At 41.0% G+C, this 23795-nt stretch overlaps 1 protein-coding gene and 1 long non-coding RNA gene across 2 annotated transcripts; one reads left to right on the top strand and one right to left on the bottom strand.

Moving 5' to 3' along the window:
• On the top strand, positions 629-2258 carry LOC106503731. The gene is made up of 2 exons (XR_001297444.2): positions 629-1471; positions 2151-2258. It is a non-coding gene; the product is annotated as an uncharacterized LOC106503731 (long non-coding RNA).
• On the bottom strand, positions 3764-23085 carry SPTY2D1 (SPT2 chromatin protein domain containing 1). The gene is made up of 6 exons (XM_005699524.3): positions 22825-23085; positions 13374-13488; positions 10762-12291; positions 9016-9193; positions 7818-7895; positions 3764-6877 (listed from the first exon to the last, which is right to left on the bottom strand). Exons 1-6 carry the CDS (start codon positions 22882-22884, stop codon positions 6784-6786), a joined length of 2055 nt encoding a protein of 684 aa, XP_005699581.2. The 5' UTR covers positions 22885-23085; the 3' UTR covers positions 3764-6783.

Genomic DNA, 23795 nt, shown 5'->3' with positions numbered 1-23795 from the left:
TAAGACCTCTCTCATTCATTCCACTTGGCCAGTCTGTCTATAGGAAACATTAGTATCAGTGTCTTTTTAGCAAACTATCTCCTGGGTTTCTTGAATCCCACCCCATTTCATTCAGACTGGTTTTTTCAAAGATGTTCCCATTGTTAAAGAAACTTAACTCTTAAGAGTCTTAATATTATATAATATGCAATTACAGGAGCAGGTTTTCTGGGAAGCTTCTCCAGAAGGCATGGGTATCAAGCAAGTCCCAGCCCTAGATATCCTAGGAGCAGGGCATGATGGGGTTCTTTTTTTTTTGCCATATGCTCCAGAATTTCTATGAAAGTATCAGCCCAACAGTCAGACCTGTGCAGGGTGGGGTTGCACGTGGAGTCACTGGGCACCTATTTAACTTGAACCACTGCCACGGAGAAGGCAATGGCACCCCACTCCAGTACTCTTGCCTGGAAAATCCCATGGATGGAGGAGCCTGGCGGGCTCCAGTCCATGGGGTCGCTAAGAGTCGGACAGGATTGAGCGACTTCACTTTCACTCTTCACTTTCATGCATTGGAGAAGGAAATGGCAACCCACTCCAGTGTTCTTGCCTGGAGAATCCCAGGAACAGGGGAACCTGGTGGGCTGCCGTCCATGGGGTTGCACAGAGTCGGACATGACTGAAGTGACTTAGCAGCAGCAGCAGCTGTCACGGTGTGATCCTGACCAAACCCCAATTGTGTGTGCTTTAGTTTCTCCAGCTATGAAATAAGCAGAATAGCCCATTTTCCTCTTCCCTTCTCAGGAAAGTCAAGAGGAGGCTTTCCCTGCATGATGAGGGTTTAGCTGTATCATTTCTCAAAATGCAAGACTTTTATTCTTTGAGTAGCCTAACAACAGTTATTCAAGTTATTTAAGTAATTGCTTATAGTGTACATAGCCAGTGACTCCTCCCCATTAATCCATAGTGTGTTGTTTTGTTCACAGCAATGCCTTGTGCATCTGATTGCATAAAACAGGTAGTCAAACTTGTGGCAGGTGATGAGTTAATAAAGATAAGATCCCAGCTAGACCCTAACCACACAGTCACCAAAGAACAGGGCCCTCCTACTCAGAGTTTTTTAGCCCTAAAACACCTGACACCCTGGTCAACTCTCCCATACTTTCTGACTCTGACTTGTCCTCAAGGTCACAAGAGTTGATGTCACAATTGGTGTCCGAGCTCTGCCCCCCAGATAGCCATGACGAGCCACTTCAGGTCAAACTAGACCACGAAGCTCCCCAGCCAGGAGCTACCATGCTGGACCATCCACCATCTGGTCTTGAATGAAGACAGCCCAGTTTCCAGGGCTCGGAATAGAACACCACACCTTCCAGAACCACCTGTTTCGCTCTGCACACACCACCAGCTAAGAAGCCCTGCAATGATTGTTGTCTTATGGATGCTTCTCATTGCAGGAACAATGTGGAAGGGATACAAATATCCCCCAGGAGGGGTAAGTGTGCCTTCAGCTTTGTTCTCTCTTCCTACTTTGAAAATGTATTCCCTGGGATACATGAACCAAGCACCAAAATCCAACTTTAAAAACACTCGCTTTATTTTAAAAAGTTACTCTAGCATACCTACTTCTATTGTTATTCAGTATCTATCTGTTTAGAGTTGAGCGAGTTCCCTGTGCCTCTCATGTGATCTTTTACACATCTTTCCCTGAATCTTTACTCTTAAGTTCTTTAGTGTCTTTCCAAAAACAAAACCAAAAAACTGGAGATACTGAGGGTGAAGATTAGGCCCAGAGTCAAAGCTGTCTGACAGGCATGACCTGTTCTCTTACGGAACACTTCATATGCTCTGCCTTCAATTTCCCTTCTTAAATTAGCCCACATCAGCAACCCAGGCTTAACTGTCCCTCGTCACATAAACACTGAGTTGTAAAACTGCCCTGTTGGCAGATGTCTTTCCTCTCTTCTGTTAGACCCTGGGTGTTTGTCTTTTCTCTACCACTTGTGTGCTCCCACACTGCTAAGTCCCAGTGGCAGCTGGGCTTGGAGGCATTAGGTGAGGCAGAATGGGACACAACTACCCCTACCTGCCCTTGGGAAGGAGGGCAGTTCCCGCAGCCCCACACCCTAGCCAACACTAGTCAAGACCCACCTGACCTCCTTTTCTCCCCCTAGACCCCAGTGGAAATAAGCAAAGATGATCCTGGTGAAGTGATGCAGCTCTGAAGCTTTCCCACCCAGCTGTACAGCTCCTGATGGTGTCACATATAAAGTAATTGCACACTATTTTGTCATATTTTATGTAACAAGTTACCACACTTAAAGATGAATGAAGACTTGGTATTCTGTTAGCTCGAAACAGGGAGATTGACAGCAGGGAGGTAGTTGGGGGAATGGGAGGGATTGGGTCCCCTGTTTAATAATCCATAAGACTGGCATTAAGACTAAGATCCTTAGTTCAATTTGTCCCCTATTCAGTACCCTTGAGGAAATTCTGTAGAGCTCTTTAGACCTGTTTCCCACATAATACCTTTCTCCTGGGTCCAAGGACCAGGGTCCAGGCAGGGGTGGAAAAAAGACTGCAGCAACTTTAAGCCTGTCCTCTGGGTGGGGCTATTTCTCTGTGGCCTTTTCACAGCTGTCATTAAGAACCCAAAGTTCACACCATATGGGGAAAGGGGATTTTAACATTGGGTGCTAGATACTATTCGGTATTTTAATCCTTGTAGTAACCTTCTTAGTGACTTTTTACAGTGGCAAAAATGAAGTTGGGAGGCTTAAATACATTACCAACCCATAGTTCTGTGTAGCAGAGATTAAGATCCAGGCCTATGAAAAGAGCATGCCAAGGAAAAGAGCTGAGCAAGAGAGACTGGGTTTTCCAAGATCTTGACCACCTTGGTTCAAATGTCTTCCTCACCTGAATAGCCCAGCAGTTGCCTTTTCTTTTAGCAGTGATCGCTGCTGAGCCCGGCAGCATGGGTAGAAACAAAAGCTAACTGCCCAGCCCTCAACAGGATGCAGTTTTGAGTTCATGAGACCCAGAAAAGGTTCCCACTCTTGTGTATAAGACTCATGCTATTAATCTGGGTGTCTGAGCCCTAGGATATTCCTAATAAGCCCTCTAAAAGTGGTTTGAGCTTTCTGACCCTAAAAGAGAAGTACATCTTTTGGTTATATAGACAGCATTTTGTTAATGACTATAGTATGTTTGCTAAAGTATTTTTAAGTGCCTCTATGCACTGAATGGCTTACCCTTTTTAATAGAACAAATGAATTCAAAATTTATATGCAGGACTGGATACTCCTATCTTTTATACTTGTGTGACCTAGAGTCAACACATTACACTGAGTACATACACTCTGGCTGCGTGGCTGCACCCACTTGCCTCATATATTCCTAAGGACTCATCTTCCCATTTAGCTCAGGCTCTTTTTATCACAGGGGTCGGAACTGCTCAATTTCTTGAAAAGAGGTGCTATATACCCCGTTCTTCTTCCCTTGTTCCCTGAGTGTATCTCCAAACTGTTCTCCTAACTTGTATGTCTGATACCAGAATAGTTCTCTAAGCTGGTGGGGCGAGAGGGAAGAGGTGTCAGTGGCAGGTTACTGAGCGGACAAGAATGGGTAAGGGAGAAGGAACAGAGGTGTGGGGGTGTGTGTGTGTGTAAGGAGGTAAATCCATCTCTAAGTCTGATGAGTCTGCTGGAGTTTCTAGCTGGAATAATATTCAGGGTGATGAAATAAGGAATATGAGTTTTGTTAAATAAATGCAAACCAGTGAAAATATCAATAAAATATTTTTAATGCCTACAATTTCTTTTATACATAATTGCAAAACTTTTATCTGTATATGCAAAAGTAGATTCTCTTGCAGGTCAACAGCACCAGAAAACAAGCTATGCTATGTAAATGTTTCTTTAAACTTGATTTGTCCATTATGTAAAAGACATGGATTTAATAACTTCAAAGAAATCTATATCCCACTCTTAATCATACACTAACACCTGAATATTTCATCACATCCACTCACAAAATAAATAGTAGTCTAATATATTCAGCACATTGAAAATAAAACAACCAGTCTCTATATATTTATTCTCTTTCCAAACATGTTTTGGTCTCCTGTTATATCTCAGAAGTGTATTAATAGCTGCTTTTAAATTATAAAATACAAAACAGTAATTTATTTCTTGGAGAAGATCTTAGGGATTACATTAAAAAATGAAATTTTGAGTTCCCATAGACTTTCTTGATAACAGTCTTTGAACCTTCTCACGGCACACATGTAAGGCTGCCTGTGACATGTGGTACCCTGGCCTCCAAATGGACATAATTGCATTTGTAGTTTAGAGAAAATACAAAGACAAGTTCTGAAAGTAGCTTTTAAAGAAAAAATGCCCCCTGCTTTAACATAGCAACATCTAAAGCAAGTGGGACTGTGCAATCAGAGCTCTATTGAGTTTTATGAAAACTACTTTCCCTTCACATCATGTTTGAGAATGCTGCATCCATGATCATGTAACATTATTACAATAGTGAAATAACATTACTACATTCATGACTTAACATTACCCAATAAAAGGCACATCTTCAAATATTAATAAAATCTGAAAATCAAAAGAGGAGATAGATACATTAAAAATCAAGCACTTAATTTGTAAACCTTGATAAAATAACAGCCTATTCCAGTTTCTTTAAAGATTTGTGAGCTGTTTGAGTGGTCAGGAGTTACAGAACAAAGTGGAAGACAGGATTTGGAACAAGGCCAAGATTAAAAGATTCAGAACCTTTTTTTTTCTCATGAACTACATACAGAAGTGCTCTTTTATAATGTTGATGTTGAAGAAAACCGAAATCAACGTCTGTCTCATAGCAGAATGCAACCCTAGTGATCACACATAAGGATCTTTTCTACCAAGTTCTGTAAACTTTAGCTAGCATAATGGTGCCTTTCTATACAAGTAACTGCACAATATCATTGAGTAAAGTGCTAGTAAGCTTTAAGCCACCAGAAATCTTTCAGCTATGACAAGCACTTGATTGTGATTACATATTTCAGAGTCTGAATATTAAAATGTATATATATTCAAGCAAACTTGTGAAGCGGAAAAAAAAATCACATAAGGGACAGCAAAGAAAATAATGTTCCAAACCTGTTTATTACATGGAATATCACACTACTCTTGAATCATTAAAAGTATTTGAGATAGGTGAGAGGCAGTCTACAGGCTTTTCTGCCACCAGTGTTTTAACAGTTATATGTGATCATTAATAGTGGTTATCTATAACACCCCATTGTAGAGAAAAAGCAAGCTCTATAGATAAAAAAGAATACACAAAAACAACTTTCAGATCTTTTGAAGAGTCAATCTTCTTGTAGGATAACCTCTCCTACTTCCTGATCCCCACTGACGGATGGCTTAGGACAGCCACAAGGTTCATTATAGAATTTTCTACAAGCTTACGTCCCACTGTCCCCAGTCCTCTACCCAAGAGTCAGGGACACATGCTCTCTGGCATCATCACACCTCATTTTCTATAGCTGACCTTCCTTGAGACTTGGCTTTGCTCCAGCCAGAACCTAGGTCAGCCTGATTGGAATTGCTTAGACTTGAGGCTTAAGAGATATAACAAGTCTACAGATACGACTTGAAGAAAGGTAAGAATGAAGATGTTCCACAGCCTAGTAAGCACAGTAACAGGGAACATCCTCTTCTACCTGGGATAAAATCTCTTCACAGTGCATAGTTTGAAATAAAAGTGCAACATGGGCAAAATGAGAAAGTGGTGGCCTTGATAAACATGAATTTAGTTTTTGGTTTTTTACCATTAATCACTAAAGAATTTAAGATAAAAATAGAGTCATTAACACAAAAAGGTAAAGGGCACCTTGAATTCCAAAATATCCTTACAATGGGGAGTGGAATGAGGCGGAAGGGAGCCTCACATGTCACTTCCTTACGTCTGAAACTATTACTCTTCCAAATCTAATGTTTGAATAAAATAAGTATTTTTTCAATATAAAAATGAAATTTTTAGATAAAAATCAAACAGCACAGTGACCTTGTCTATTTTACACCAACAAAACAGTAAATCTGAAAGTAAAATCTGGAAGAGAATGTTCTTAAAAACGGCATAACTTGTATTTTAACTTGGAAAATTCTGTTAATTCTAATCACCTAAGTTAGTGAATAAGAATGCTCAGCATCCAATCCATGAATAATGCAGAATACAATTTATTCTACTTTTTACTTTCAAAGTCACAGAAATGACATCCATGTAATTATAACACCTACTCTACATTTTCAAGTTCTCAATCCAAACAGAGATTAGGACTGGTCACTTTATTGCTGGCAGCATTCCTGGAAGGGCCAGGTTCCTCATCAAAAGACAAATTTGACTGGGAGCCAGGCAGCGCTGTACTCACGCATCAGCAGAATTATGGAAGTAAAGAGCAGTCCTTTATTTTCCTTTTTAGAGTAGCAAAGGAATAATACAAGATTGGCTGAATTGTGAGTGGCCCCACATGAGAGTGCATAGCTCATGAGGATCAAGGCTGGCTCCTGTGAATAGTTAGCTTCTAAGAGCACTCACTGGGCATTATGTCATCTGCATTACGATTTCACCCTGCAAAGTATGTGAAAATACTTTATGCTCTAACGACAGCCTGCAGATAGATGACAGTATGCATTCCTTCTCCTTGAGTACCCAACTAGAATTCTAAAATGATAAGGGGCTTCTTCAGTCTGAAGGCAGGACTTCCTTGCAGCAGTCTTCAGAAGTTCACAAAAATAAAAGCAGCAGCTAACGCTTCTTCAGCTTTTTGGCCTTTCGACGTCTCATTTCTTCTTCTTCACGTCTCATTTCCTCTAAATCTTCTTGCATACCTAATCTTAAGCTGTCAGGGAAAAAAGCAGGTATTTGTCAATATACATGAAATTATCACGTTCTTTAAAAAGCAAGACTGAAACTTCAACTGGGAGCTTACATGGAATGCGCTGATGCACAAGGCCTCAAGGCTTTACCAGTGAAAACAAGACTAAGCAGGAATTTTTTTTTTACCAGGAGCCACTGCCTCAAGTTATAGTGGAAAAAAGACCTTACATACAACTCAACAGAAAACACCTGAATATTCCCATTACACTAATAAATATAAATCATCTCATCAGCTTTAAAAAATAAAGAACAAGGAACATTTATGTAATAAGTCAGATTGTATTCTTGTCTCTTCCCAACACTCTAGTTTGCTATTTTATCTAGTTAGAGGACAGAGGGCAAGAGGGAGAGAGAGGTTTAATATTTGAGTTGAAAATGAGGTGAATTATTTCACCAACTTAACACTATAAACGAAGTAATCACTTGTTACCCCTACACAAGAAATGATTATTTGTTTGATAGCCAAACAGGAATCCAACATCAGGAATATAATATCCCTCATCAGGTCCTTGAGGTCAGTGGCAGTACAGGTCAGCAAGACTGAGATGCATCTCATGTGGACAGGGAATTAAGGATGGGAAAAGGAAAATAACAACACGCAACAGCGGGATCTGGGGAGCTCTAGCATTTACTGTGTGCCTACATGGGTGAGGTGCTGCACTATGCAACATGCACGCGTGATCTGGATCCTCACAAAACCGCAGTGAGGAAAAACAGTACATTCCCAGCTTACAAATGGGAAAACAGATTTTAAAGGCTAATTTGTCTGAAGCCCACAGCAAGTGAGCAGGACTGGAATTTAAACTGAGTGGCCCAAAGCCCGAGCTCCCAAGGATGCATCTGAAGCAGGGAACAGGAATTTTTTAGGAATTTCCACGCATGTATAGCTTGTGCTTACGTACCTCTTCGCTTCTTCTTTCTGCTGCTCCTTCCAACTACTCTCCATGTAACGTAAGGCATAATCGCTTTCATCTTTGTATCTGGTAAGAAAAAATCGAAGTTGTTAGGAAAAAATAACCCAACTTCCTAAAAGAATTACATCTTCTTGTTTTTAAAACCAACATCTTTATAACTAAATCAAACATACATTTAGGATTACTCTTCCTTGTTTGCAGGGAGTAGGGTGGTCAGAGGTTGGGTAAAGGGGAGTTTCTGAAGTAAATTATATGAGCCCTTCTAATTTCTCATATCTGTGACATCAGAGGAGAAAACAAGTGCTGACTAATTCACACATACAGTTGGCCCTCGAACAACATGGGGGTGAACTACATGGGTCCTCTTAAACAAAGATTTCTTTTTCATGCTACAGTAGGGCACCATAATTGGTTGCATCTATACACATGGAACCGCAGAGAGGGAGGAATGTGTATACAGAGGAATCATACATACAGAGGGCTGACTCTAAATTACACGTGGATTTTCCCCAACCCTCACACTGTTGCGGGTCAACTGTATGTCACCTCATTTAATCCTCCCAAATGTCATCAGAAAAATAACTGACTCAAGTTTATCCAGCTAGTAAGCTATGAACTTTAAACCCTGATTTTTCCTCTCCATCAGTGCTTCTCAATCTTTAAGGCTGCTGTGAACCAGTGGGGGACCTTATAAAGCTAGTCTGGATTTAGATCTAAGCTGGGGCCTTGCAAGCCTGCATTTCTAACAAGTTCCCAAGTGATGTCAGTGCTGTTGGTTCCATGGTGCTGCTCAGGCACCACACTTCTGCAGAGCTTTTACACCAAAGAAAAGCAGGTGTCAGATCAGACTTTCAACATAGCTCTGTGGATGGTTTTCTGATTTCAAAGCCAATCCATTTCTACTATACCAAGCTGCTTCACTCTTATCAAATATACATCTTATAAGGACAATAGTTAAATAGGCCCTTATACAAGTAACTACATAATTTTGCAATAATTCTTAAATACCGAGTGCCAAAAAAGTAAATCTAATCATTGAAGGATTCCTAATTAAGAATTGTATTCAATGCCTCTACTATTAATGTTTATTTTTCCCCCATAGAATGGATTATTCAAAATAAAAGTCTATATATACACACATATATATTTATATATAAATATATATATAAATCTTCTTTATCCTTACTTTTTTCGGTCATAGCCAAAGATTTCTCGAATGTGCTTGGATATTTCTTCCTGAGGTTCTCCTTCATCTTCAATAAAGTCTTCCATTTCAGAGTCATATTCTTCTTCTTCATCATCTTCCTCCTCTTCATATTCTCGCTGCCTTTTGTAACCACTAGGAAAGGGAAGCCTTTGAGGACCTAAGAATAAAAAGGCCATTATTTATAAGAGTAGTAAAATTTAATAGTCCCAACAAAGTCCTATGCAAGCTGAGATACTAAGAACTTACTAAGATGGCAGCCTCAAAAACCAGAGCCAGCAGGCTGGCCCCCAGCCAGCTGAATTCACTACTCCAGTCCTCTCTGTTGCTTCATGGTACTCAACAAGGAATACAACTTCTGTCTGTCCCAAGGCTTACCAGAACTGTTACATTTTTCTAGCTTAGTAGTTTCTATTATTTTGGATTTAAAAGACTAGAAAAATTTCTTAAAAAGAAAAAAAAGTTACAAATCGCTGAAGGAACACAAATTTTAATCTTGCCAAAAAAAGACACCAAAGGTAACAGTCTATTTATGATCATAATTCCATTACAGTTTTTAAAAGTCCAGTGAAGTATGAAAGATTCTCAGAAATGGATCATTGTTCGAACTGAGCAAGTCTGACTAAAAGGAAAAACTTGCCACACCAACCTTATTTTTGTCATTTTGCAAAAGCCAGGCACTGATCAACAGACTAGTATCTGGGAACAGCTGCTTCCTAGCCCTTGACTACAGGCACTCTCTTTGCTGTTCTGCAGCTGTTTTTAATATGCATGGCTCGTCTCCTTAGCTCAGAATTCCTTAACTTCAGCGCTTTGACGTTTTGGGTCAGCTGTTTGTTGGTTATGAGGAAGCTGTCCTGTACAATGAAGGGTGACAGCATCCATGGCCTCCATCAACTAGATGGCAGTAGCATCCCATCCCCACTTGTGTCAATCAAAAATGTCTCCAGATGTTGTCAAATGTTCACCGGGGATCAAAACTGTCCTTGGTTGAGAACCAATGTTTTGACAAAAGTAGGAAGTTTAACACATGGAATACCATCTTTTGTTTCTTTTTATATTCTCCATGGTGTCTAACACGTGCTTCATCAAATCCTTACTACCATGTAGAAACGACGATCTAGCAGTTAATAGGTGCCAACAATGATCCCATACCTTGGGACAGTAGATCCCTAAAGGACTGGTAGCTAGGGCCACGATGAGGAACAGAAACACAGGGACAGTCCAAAATCATTCCTGGCGTATCATGGGTGCTCAACAATATTTGATGGAATCAGTTATGCACCAAAAGGCTTCAAGCTTATAAATGCACTCCAGTCCCTGAAGAGAGGCACTTACAGTCTTCATGAAGAGGTAAAGATGAATTCATTCATTGAACCACAAAAGGCATATACAATATATGCTTATCCTATCAAACCACAAAAGGCATATACAATATACACTTATCCTATCATATAAATTCCATAGCTAAGCTTATTGCACTTGGAGACATTACAGAGGTGAACAAACAGGGCCCCAGATAAGTCTCTTTCTAAAGACTTTTCCAAGCCATAGTTATTAAAGGAACTCTCTGGCACAGGGCAGACAAAACATCATGATTCTATCAACACAAGAATACACTGAAAAGCACATAGAAGAGCTCACAGCATCTTTGGTTCTATAAAACAAAGCATTCTTCCCAATTTCCTAGTGACAAATAAATACTTTTAGGATAAGGGGAAATCTTACCATGGGCAGATCTGTAGCCAGATAAGGATGGCTTCATTCCATTCATCTGTCCATTGCTGGGCCGGCTGATTATATTCTTGGAAGAAATTGTTTCTGAGACAACAGTGCATTTGGGCTTCAGAGGGGGACCTGAGGTATTAACTGTTCGCCCAGGTCCCAAGCTGCTCACTGGTCTACCGGGGCCTGAGCTGCTGACAGGTCGTCCAGCTGGAGCTGGGCCACTGACTGACCGGCCGGGGCCACTGCTGGACCGCCCAGGGGGGCCTGAGCCACTCACTGGTCGTCGGAGGTCATGTGGACTGCTTACAGGCCGCCCAGGGCCCCCAGAGCTGCCCACGGGTCGCCCAGAACCACTGGAGCCACTGACAGGTCGCCCAGGGCCGCCTGAGCCGCTTGCAGGTCGACCAAGGCCACTTGTACCACTGACTGTCCGTCCTGGGGGACTGAAGTCACTGGCTGGCTTCCTGTTCCCACTGACTGATCGCTCGGGTCCTGAGTTGGAGCTGCCATTCTGGCGCTTGGGCACGGGGCCAGAACTAACCGTGGGCCGGGCAGTCCCCGTGCTAGGCCGCCCAGGGGCTGAGCTGGAGCTGCTGCCTGGCGGCCTGACACCTGGACTCTTGGCCTTATTGTGTGGGGTGGCCATGGGTCCAGGCCTGGAATGGCTAGGATGGGGAGGAGATTTTTTGGCTTTGTGCTCGGTAGCAGATTTCTGAGGCCCTTTAGCAGAAGTCTTTGGGACACTTGGTGAATAGGTGCTGGGGTGGGGCTTTCCAGCCCCATTAAAAACAGGTCTATCACGGCCCTCATGAAGCGAGGGTTGGGAGCAACTGCCAGGGGCTACTTTGGTCCTCTCCCCTGGCACGGATTTGGACGAAGACAAATGCAGGCGTTTCTCATCAGCTGGGCTGGGTCTGGGTTTCTTCTCAGGATGAGGAAGGACAGTACCCTTGCAAGGAGGATGCGTGTCTCCAGAGCCTCTGCTAAGCTTTGTGCCCACACCTTCTTTCTGAGAGGATGCTCTTCTGGTTGGCGGCAGTCTTGCATCTGTCTCAGGTGTCCTTTTCCTCCGCTTTCGTTCAAGGAATTCTCGCTCCCTAAGTTCTTCTGCAGTCATAGGCCGCTCTTCCGTCTTCTTCACGACCTTTATCTCCACCGGCTCGTACTGCTTCTTCTCAGCCAGCCTGAGTAGATCACTGAAGTTCATGACTGGTGGGGCACTTTTAAGGGGGACCTTTGGTTTGCTTTCAACTTTGGGAGGTTCTTGTTCTTCCTCGTACTCCTGCTCTGACTCTGCTTGATTGTATTCTAAGAATTCATCCTCTTCTTCCATCTCGTACTCTTGGTCTGCTCCCTGGCTAGTGTGACTTTGCATTGCCTGCCTCTTCTTTGACTTTTCCTCAACAGGAATCCCATTGTAACCGTGGAAATTATCCTTTGTCCTTTTGGCCATAGCTCTTGCTTTCTTGTCATGTTTTAGCTCAATTCGCTTTTTCACTAGCTCTTCTTTTCTCCTCTTCTCTTCTAAGGCTGAAAAAGACAAAACAACACAGTATTCCAAGGTCCGGATAAAACTGTACGTTTATCTGAAATCAGTAGGTGGCCGAAACCAAGCAACATTCAAGCTACAGTTTGAAGAAATTTGAAAACTTCTAAGAATCAAATGAGGAAGTCATTCAAACAAGTATCAATGAGTCATCTTTACACAATGACTGGATCACATATGGGTTTTTCTATATGACTAAGCAAGAGACGGTCTTGGCTTTTAGCTTTAAATACAGAAAACAGTTCATATTAAATAAATATACCAAGTTAAGAGAATACTAGTACCCACGTAATAGTTGTTAATTATGAATCAATGGATACTCAGACTTACTGAATCAGTTTCCTTGTCATTTGCATGAAGTAAAACTACTGCTTGAGTTTAATGGTTTTCAAAAACTATCCCTATTTTAATCTTTTAGATAGTACTCTCTATATTTTAAAAAATTAAAATACAAAGTAGGTAGAAACAGATTCAAAACTAAGTTTAAGAGGGAGTTTCCTGTGGTCTGGTGGTTAGGGCTCAGCACTTTCACTGCTGTGGTCCCAAGTTTAATTCCTGGTTGGGAAACTAAGATCCCGCAGGCTGTACAGTACAAGCAAAAAAAAGAAAAAGGAAAAAACCCACAAAAATAAACAAACAAAAAACAACAATAGTGGAAAGGAATATTTTTTAAATGTCTATATGTGTATAATATAACTGAGTCACTTTGCTGTACAGCAGAGATTGATACAACATTGTAAATCAACTACACATCAATTAAAAGTACAAAGAAAAAAGAAAGAACCAAGGTAAAAGAATGGAATTCTTACTGGAGTTGCTAATATGATCAATTAGAAGATATGGTCACTATTCTCAAAAGGCTTTTAATTTAGGAGGAAATAAAAGATAATATCTATACAAATGACCAACATAAGAACATATGTAATACTACAAGTACAGCTGACTCAGACACATACACAACAAATCCATTAGCCGCTTACGATATTACAAGCATCCCATGGTTAGTTACAAGCCAGTTGTGAAGACAGAAGACTTTAGAACTGAGAATAAGGCTATAGATTCATACCTTTTCGTCTGAGCTCCTCTTCTTTCCTTCTGAGAAAAGCCTGGACAGCTGCTGACTGGACACCCTTAACTTTTGGGTCTTTTTTGGGAGGTCCCACTGCCAAACTGTATCTTTTCTGAAAATAAAACAGAGTAAAAGTTACACACAATTAACTCTGAAGCAATAGAGAGGTCTAAATGTTGACTAAAAAACCTATTCTGAGTAATTAAAAGACCACATAACCCTCATGAAAGCTCAGCTATAAAATTTCAGGCTAAAAATGATTATATATGCCTGTTTCCAGGTATAGAGTCTCTTCAAACATCTTCAACAATACATAAATGAACAACTCACAGAAACATCATTTTCAAGCTATTTTCCCAAAAAGGTACCTGGACTGGGGGAATTGAAAAAAATCACCACTAAAACAGACTGTTCTAGAATTCTGATTTAAAAGAGTATCCTTTTTCAGAACTTTCCAAGTCTACGGTAGAAAAACCTATCACAACTGTTTTCCTCCTGAGTACCCAACTCATGGTTTTCAGCTGCTACACTGGTTATCTTGCCTACAATATTAAATATCGAGATCCTACTGTGATCTCGGGCAAAGGAGATGGCAAACCATAGCTAAAAGGCATTTCAAAGAAACTGAAGCCTCAAGAAGGGTCCAAGTCTCTGTAACCTCTAAGTGCAGCTCTATGTTCATTAAATATTAATTCTCCACACAAATCCTTTCAGACAAGTTTCCAGATCACCCAAAAGGTACTAACATCATCTTGGAACAGATGGTATTTCTCTGGCCTTTGATTTTTATGCAATTGCACTGGGAAATGACTAAAACTAGAATAATGCTAATTTAAACCATAAAAGGAAAAATATTTTCATTTTATAACTATCATTAGAGAAGTATAATTAAACAGAGCTAATAAATCAGACCAGGATGATTAATCTCTAGGACCATTTCACATTAAACTTACAGGCTAGGAAATAAGAATTTTTTAATGCCCTTCTTTCATCTTAGGCAGATGACATTCTTATCCACTCAACCTTGCTGTTGTGCTGGTTTAAAAAGAAACCTTAACCTATAAGAACAAATTGAGCTACTAAGGAAGCAAAAAAATGTGTATCAAATTCCTGGAGGAAAGCCAAAGGACTCCTGCTTACTATACAGCTGCCAAACAGAAGGCATCTTGAAACAGGCTGGAAGTTCCAGCTAAGTTAGTCTACTCATGAAGCAGCTGGCCAAGAAAGCAGGCCCTAATCCAACCTGAAAATCCTGCGTGATGGCAATGCTGAGACCTGACACGTCCCTCACACAGAGAAATCCCAAGAGAGCATCCAGATTCCTTTCCCAGTCGCCTTGGCTGCCAGTGAAATTCTTTAACAAGTCCCTATCTTTGTAAATTTAGTTGCAGGCCCTTTCCATATTGGATGGGGGCCCAAGGTTTAAAGGAGAAAAGGAGAGGGAAAGGAAGGTAGGAGAAAGAGAATACTGCTTACCTAATTATATAGACATAAAATCTGTCGTGGTTACAAGAACCTCAAACATCGGCCTTACTCATAGAAAACACACATTTTCTTAACAGAAGGGCTACTGTGAAGATGATTCAAGTTGCATAAGACACAAACTCATAAGCAGAGGCACGCACTCACATCAGGTAGATATATGAGAAGGGTGCATTTGTGCTGCCAAACTCCAAATATTTCTCTCCCTGCCAACTATATAGCCCAGATTCACCTGCCAAATCGAAGCTTAATATAGGGGTCCCCCTACCCCAAAATACCAATCTTAATGTTAATTATTTAAAATAGGATTAGCTTGTTATCTAGGTATTGCAACAGCAAATGAGCACTTCCTAATTTGATTTCAGGGTCGATATCTTTCTTCCTAACCTGGCACTTAAATAGGTAGGTAGTGGGTTATGTATTTTTGACTAGAGACACCAAAAGAGAAAAATAGTGCCAATGGGATATAGTTTAATACTGTGTTTAGTAAGCTTCAGCCACTCCCATATCACTGTCATGATTTTGCCCTTTTAGTATGCCAACTGTATTATTATTGACTAATTTTAAGAAAATATGTAGATTGAACACCATGACTTATTACTGCACCTTTACCTCAAGCAATAATACTCATGAAATGACAGGCCTGAAAGGCTAGTTCTGTTTTCCCAAATTCTATCAAAATATAATTTAAAATATGCATCTATAAGAATAAAAAGTATTTATGAGTCACCTAAAATCATGGTGACAGCCAGAGCTATGTGTACCGCACTTTGGGAAACACCAACTGAGGAACATAAACCCCGGAAAGGTGGAACGCAAGAAAGCAGCAAGGGAGGGGGTTCAGGAACTTGGATTCACTCAGAAGAGAATCCCAAAGACTCACTTAGCTTTCTTCCAAGTATACATCTATTTTCATCAATTCACATGCCAATTTCAAATTCAGCTTTGTTTAAAAAAAGACCTCCAATCCTTACGGACACTTACTAAGCTGGGCTCACATTGAACTCAACAATTTTGCTGTCCTTGTCCTGTCCCTACGATGGAGAAGGAATTCAATAAATCTATAAAATGTCTTATTTTGTGGGTCTACTGGGAAACAATTTAAGTAGGACAAGGTCCTACTTGATGAGGCTTGATCTTATTTACTGACTTGAGCTGAGTCATAATTAATAGTTTCTTACATCCTCTGTAGCTTGATGCACTCAAAGGCAGATACCAGGAGAATATTAAAATATTCTCTTAGGCAAAATTTAGATCAAAATGTAGACATTTGGGGCAGGAAAAAAAGGGGGAGGCTAGGCCTCCAGAGACAGCGATCTTTTTTAAAACATTTTCAATGAGATACAATTCACAAACCATAAAATCCACCCATTTAGTGTGTACTAGTATATTCCCAGAGTTGTACAACCATCACCACTATCTATTTCCAGAGCATTTTCACCTTCCCCAAAAGAAATCCCTTACCCTTCAGCAGTCATTCCCCATTCCCCTCACTATGGCCCTGGCAGCCATTAATCTTCTTTCTGCTTCTGTGGATTTGCCAGTTCTGAACACTTCATATAAATGAAATCATGCATCCAGTGTACACACATAGTGATTGATAATGCATCATAAAATAAAGTCTAGAAGCCATAGATACTGTATCAGTTCAGTTGTTCAGTCGTGTCCGACTCTTCGCGACCCCATGAATCGCAGCACGCCAGGCCTCCCTGTTCATATAGGTAAGTGATTATTCAAAGTATCTAAGATATTCCAATTCAAAAAACTGTTTTTTCTCTATCTGCTCCAGAATTTCTATGAGAAACTCTAACCCATCAGACTTTACTGGACACTGAGAAGTGTCATCACAAAATATAAGTTACTACCCAAGGCTTTATTAGGCTGGAGTAGAGAGATGGACGGAGAAGGCAATGGCACCTCACTCCAGTACTCTTGCCTGGAAAATTCCATGGACAGAGGAGCCTGGTAGGCTGCAGTCCATGGGGTCGCGAAGAGTCAGACACGACTGACTGACTTCACTTTCACTTTTCACTTTCATGCATTGGAGAAGGAAATGGCAACCCACTCCAGTGTTCTTGCCTGGAGAATCCCAGGGACGGGGGAGCCTGGTGGGCTGCCGTCTATGGGGTCGCACAGAGTCGGACACAACTGAAGCGACTTAGCAGCAGCAGCAGCAGCAGCAGCCGCAGCAGCGAGACGGATTCAGGTTTTATAGATGGCAATCCTTATTCACTTCCCATTCCTGACGGACTACAGTATTAACTCCAGCCTGAGTTTCCAGCCTGTCCTACAAATTTCAGACTTGCCAGTCCCCACAATTATGTGAGCCAATTTCCTAAAATATATCCTACTGGTTCTGTCTTTCTGGAGAACCCTAACTGCTGCAGTGGTCTTTTGTATTAATATCTTACCACTTTCATTTAATGTTTTAAAGGTTCATGCTGTAACATATGTCAGTACTTCACACCTTTTCTGGATGAATATTTCATTTTATGGATTATACCACATTTATCTAATCATCAGTTAATGGATATGTAGATTGTTTCTGCTTTTTGGCTATTATGAATAAGGCTCTGTGAACATATGTATACAAAGTTTTCTGTGAACAAATGCTTTCCTTTCTCTTGGGTCTATCACTATAAACCTTCTTAACATTGAGCTGGCTAGACTTTTGAAACAGGGGTTGCAGTCAGACCCTGGTATTAGCAGATTTACTATAGTAGAACATTTTACTGGACAGTTTTCTTCCTCCTCATGGGGCGCCCAGCAGAGAACCATGTTTTTAAAAGAAAGCTTCAGGCTGGGATTACACTGTATGCCATTTAATACGGCAGGAGAACTATTTGGCACTTTCTCCCACATCAGATGGTCACATTTAGCTCTAGCGGCAACACATCAAGATGTACCCATCAATTCTGAATCTGATTCAAGGCACCAGGCTGTTTCATTGTTTGAGCTTCATGAAAAGCAGCTGGACAAGAGTTTCTTTTATCCTAAGTATATCCATTTTATTACACTGCAGGCCAACTCAGTCATTCTGCTGGGCCCCAGTGAATGATCCACAACAGTGAAGCTTATGCCCTCTAAATGCAGTATCAGAGATTTTGCCAAGATTTGTAATTCTGAAGCCAAGAGACCTAGAAAACATTAAGTCACTTTAAACATATGTGTTCCTTGCACTGAAACCATACTGTCACAGTCTGACTAAGAAAATCAAGAGTTTTCAGTGTGGAAATACATGTTCACCAAATATGTTATTAACATATAGGAATCAACAGCAATTCCTTCTTGAAAGTTCTTCTTTACTCGAGAGATAATATATCGTTGTAAATGTAGAAAATAAATATTCTGATGATTTTGTATAGAGATTTATCATTGGTTAGAAATCAGAGTTGGAAATATTCAAAGGATATACCCTTAACTTTAATGACTATACAACTTCTACAATCCTCTCAATACGTAGTCAAGGAACGAATGCAAGCCTGGAAAACCACTGATGTGCATTAGGCTTGCCTACGCTAAGAGGGTGAAAATAAAAGCACCAAAAAGCATGCTATTCAAGACTGCTAAGAGGTCAAATATAAATTTTAGTATTACTGTTTATAAAACTATACTTGATTATAAAGTATAGTATCAGATAGACACCTCAGAGTCTCTAGTTCAACTTCATGTTAGAAATGGCCCCCAAAGGACAACTGTATATTTACTGGCTATCACTCATACCATTTGTAGCAAAGACTGAATTAGAATCTAGATCTCCTGACTCTGGGGCAAAAGTTTTCCTATTACAATGTGCCTCACTTCTAACTTAATCCCAACACTTTCATCTCTAGCTCTAACTTCATTCTACATGTCCCTCCTTAACTTCCATCTGCTTCCTAGACAACGCCATTACTCCAAACAAGTCCATCACAGAACCTTCCCCCAATCTCAGACCCCATTTCTGTTAACCATGCTGGCACTCTCCCAAACAGCCTGTAAATCTCTATTCACCAGTTTTCAAACGCTGTTAGTTTAGCCTTTAAATTTCTCTCCCATCAGATTTTACTGTACAGAGAGAAGTGTCATCAAAAAACCAACGGGGTTACTGCCTAAGGCTCTATTAGGATGGAGTTGGGGGTAGGGAACTAGATGGATTCAGGCTTCATATATGACAACCTTCCTCATCACCCCATTTCCAATAGACTCTCCTCATTCAACACAGGGTCATGATTAAGAAAACTCTGGAGCCACTTTGCCTGGACTAGATTCTCTGCTCTGCCATTACTAGCCCTGCCACTTATTAGCTGTGTGACTTTGGAAACGTTTCTTCGTCTCCCTGAACCTCAGTTTCCTTATCTGTAAAACAACCTTCCTTATATGGTTACTATGATAATTAAACTAATTAATATATAGAAAGTGCTTAGAACAGTGCCTGGCACAAAGTAAGCATTATAAATGCTAATTGCTGTTGTTATTATCCTTACTATTCATAAAGAGATTGCCTAGGTAGGGATGGGAAAGAGAACAGAATCTCTGTGGGGCAATATTACAGATGGACAAAAAGCACATGAAAAGATGCTCAACAGCACTAATTATTAGAGAAATGCAAATCAAAACTACAATCAGGTATCACCTCATAGCAGGCAGAATGGCCATAATCAAAAAATCTATAAACAATAAACAGTGGAGAGGGTATGGAGAAAGGGGAACCCTGTTACACTGCTGATAAGAAAGTAAATTGGTACAAGCATTATGGAGAACAGTACGGAGGTTCCTTAAAAAACTAAATATAGAACTACCTACCATATGATCCAGCAATCCCACACTTGGGCATACATCCAGAGAAAACCATTATTCAAAAGATAACATGCAAAAAAAAGATACATGCACCCAGTGTTCACTGCAGGACTATTTACAACAGCCAAGATATATGGAAGCAACCTAAGTATCCACTGACAGAGAAGTGGATAAAGGAGGATTGGATACAATGGAATATTACTTAGCCATAGAAAGAATGAAATAATGCCATTTGCAGTAACATGGATGGACCTAGAGATTATCATACTGAGTGAAGTCAAGACAGAGAAAGACAAATATATGATAAATGTGGAAAATCCACCTGCAATGCAGGAGACCCAGGTTCAATCTATAGGTCAGGAATATCCCCTGGAGAAGGGAATAGCAACCCACTCCAGTATTGTTGTCTGGAGAACCTCATGAAAAGAGGAGCCTGGAAGGCTACAGTCCATGGGGTCACAAAAAGTCGAGCATGAAAGTGACTAAGCATGCATATATAGCAGAGGGAACTCTACTCAGTACTCTGTAATGACCTATATGGGAAAATAATCTAAAAAAGAGCGTATATATGTATATGGAAAACTGACTCATTTTACTGTTCACCTCAAGGGTCCATAGACCCCTAAATCCTTATATGTCTAATACCATATGAAGGCTTCCTCTTTACTTTTTGATTTGAGGGTCACACCACAGTTACAGTATCTTGCCCGGGACAGTTTTCAGTCTGACTGTGAGAAAAACCATGTATCTTGCTTTGTGCACCACAAGGCATCAATTATAGTTACTTGAAACTTGCTTTTGCTAGAGGAGCTCAGTGAGAAAAATATTAAGGGTAAAGTTACCAAAAATATCGTTTCCCCTTTATATATAAACAAAGCTAATAACAGTGACTGGTTACATCACCTTGATCAGCTGTGGGTTTTTTTTGTATTCAGTTTTCCACTGGGAAAAGGCATGATGCAATCCTCCTTTGGTTTTAACCAAAATCTTTTACAGATAACTATTTCTCTTAAAAAGAAACAATATGAACGAAAGCTGTCCCAAATGGGAACTGTTCACTGCTTTTCAAGTCAGATATAGTAGACATTTCTTTAAATAAAGGGTTCAAAGTGGCTGTACAGGTGTTTCAGATTTTAGCCTCCTTTGGATTTTAGTCTAATAAACGCGTTTATTTCCTTTCTGTAACAAAGTTGTGACAAAGGAACTTGATGACTGAAATTGAAAGTCAACTATGATACGATCCAAATGGAAGGTGGGGACAAAGATGGCTAAAAGAGAAATACAAACCAAGCCCTAGAGAAGGATGGATAACTCAGTATTTGTGAAGCAGGGTGTGTCTGCGTGGTGTGTGTGTCTGTGTCTGTGTGTGTGTGGTGTGTGTATACTGTAACGCTGTTTGACTTGGATGTTGGTTTATAAGGATACTTGCTTTGTAGTACTCTCCCACTGTGCAAAATGTTAGATTTCAGAACTCATAGTGTGAGCTAAAAGGTTTCACTTGGAGCTGATAAAGAAAATAACTTAAAATAATCAGATGACTTAAGATCATGGATGAAATTTAATACAATCTTGCTGTATTCCTCAATAATTTCTTTTGTGTTTTACTTTCATCTGAAGTAAAAAGATAAGGATTATAGTGCTGATAACTAAATGAAACCTCCAGGCTTACTAGCTTTTGGGATGAGTGGGAGGGAAAAACATACTTTCATGAAGTATATGCCTATAATCATCTATTAAATTTTAAATGACCTCACCAATTTACCCATTTTCCTTTTGCTTCCAATCTTTGTTATTCCAATCATAGATCAATAATGTATATATTCCGAAATACAGACATAATTTGAAATTTCCCACTCTAGAAATATGTACTTCTCTGTCAGCAATTTGGTTTTTAGAGTAAGAAACAACTAACTTGGTACTGGTTCTTTCACAGGATAGTCCTGGGCCTCAGGGTATTATTTTTCTTTGATCTCCACTGAAATTGAGGAGGATGTAGAAAGAAATATGGACCCAATTATGCAAAGATAAATGTTACTAGATCCAATATTGACTTGCCTAGGAAATTTACAGAGGCAGAAAATAATTCTGTCTTTCAAGGTTTCATAACTTCAAGATCATTCAGAGTATTTGAGATGGGATGTGAATACATATAATAAACTGATCAATGTCGGTTTTATTTACCAGTTATTTTTACATCAGTATCCTCAAATGAGTAAAAGAATGAGCACAGGAGAGGAAAAAAAATATTGCAAGTATACAAAAATCTAAGAAATGCAGAACACATCATGAGAGCTCAATAAGATCTAGTTGAACTGACTTAAAAAGAGCGCCGTTTGAGCTCCACACCTCGTCGCTCAAACCGCAGGTATCACAATGCAATTCATCGGTTTACAGCTGGGGCTGTGGTACCATCTGAGGATCCTGAAATGATTAGTTTATGCAAAACAGCTACACCCTCGCAAACCAGGCCCTCACCACCACTACCCATTACTAAAGTCTTACACAGCTCAGCGAATTAGCAAACCTCATAGGGTAAATGGGACCTAGATTTCAAACAACAAATCTGGAAGACCACAGGTAAACGGAAGCTCAAACTATTTCTCTCATTCTGTTGGCCAAAATTTCGTGGAATCCACTCACACTCCCTTCCTAGGGAGGTGATAATTCAATCACCTGGTTGGCTGAGTGGATGGGGAACACAAGTCAAAAAACTTGTTCGGGAAATCACAAAACGTTTAACCCAAAGATCAGCGGAAAATCAGCTCAAAAACTATCAGGCCAAGCCCCTAATATTCCTGAACTCCCCAATCTCTGGGTTGAAGTTTATGCCGAAGCTAGAAACTACGAGCATTAGATTCCACTACGTGCCAGGCACGGCTCTACTCACCAACTTTCACGCAACTCTAAAATACCCTAAACGCAAAGTTCAAGTTGTAGGGGTAACTAAGCCGAAACAAACCAAATCTGCTCGTCAGCACGCTCCCGCTTGCTTATCTCAAGCCCCCAGTAACTTCACCCCCCTGTACCCAGAAGTACATGTCCAAAAGTTAAAAAAAAAAAAAAAAAATACGGCGTCCAGATCTTTCTTCTCCTGGAGCGGATGTGCTGATTCCTGAAGTTCCAAGGACCACACACTCGGAACTTGAAGACCAGGATCTCCTACAGTCGCGCCCCGGCTGATACTTACCGGCACGTTGTTGACACCCTGCGCTTTGGAAGCTATCAGGAGAATTTCCCTAAAGTCCATTCTGGTCGAGGAGGAGGACTGGGCCAGCCTCTCGGAGAGGAGGGAAAGCGCGCCTTACCGAGGCGACCAGCAACACCCTAATGATCTATCTGGCCAACCTCTCTCCCACCCCTCCTCTGCACGACCACTTCCGGCGCTTTCCAATGCCGTCTGCCCGCCCACTTTCCTCCAGAGGCCAGTATCCTTTCAGGCCCGCCGCTTCCCTCGCGAGTCTTTGGCGTAACTTCCGCTTTCAGGCTCGAGACACGTAGAAACGTGGTACGTGGCTGCTGGCGTCGGCTCGAAGGGGCGGGACTAAGTCCTACCCGGACCAAGGAGACTCAACCTGTAAACTGGGGGGCGTGGCCGACGGAAAGCCGCTTCCCTGGAGGCGCTGGCGCAAGGCCTGTGTTCGTGCTCCGTGTGCGCTCTCGTTCGCTAGAGCGAGGGCGGTGAGGCGTTACTCTCTGAGTGTCACGGTTGGACGCTCAGGTCCGAGACGGCGGTACCTCAACAGCAGAACCGACAGGTCTCGAGCAGGGGGTTACAGTTAGGCGTTTGTAGGCACTCGCCAGGCTGCGCAGATGCGAACGACACCGACTGGTCCCCTGTCCTGGGAACGCTTGATTCTTCGCATCCTGGCATAGGGTGTGTGCTCACCTCCTACACAGATGCGGCGTGTGATGTACAGAGGCGCCCGCTTACTGCTTTTGCTTCATTTTCTATTATAAGCCCCACGTAGGGCAGCCAACTGTGCTTTGTGTAGTGGCTGAATGGAGAAATTTCTCACAGACCCAGCCTGGATATATTTGGTGCACTGATCAAAATGTACATATATGCCCCAATTTCACATTTGTTGGGAGTCCAGTCCTGGCTTCCTCTTAAGGGTTATTTGGGGTCTCTAACGTCATTTCTAATTAGTGTAAAGTACA

The sequence above is a fragment of the Capra hircus genome, chromosome 29 (genome assembly GCF_001704415.2).
Source record: "Capra hircus breed San Clemente chromosome 29, ASM170441v1, whole genome shotgun sequence".
Lineage (NCBI taxonomy): Eukaryota > Metazoa > Chordata > Mammalia > Artiodactyla > Bovidae > Capra > Capra hircus.
Note: the sequence above shows the minus strand (reverse complement) of the source record. Positions and strands in the feature narration are given on the sequence as shown.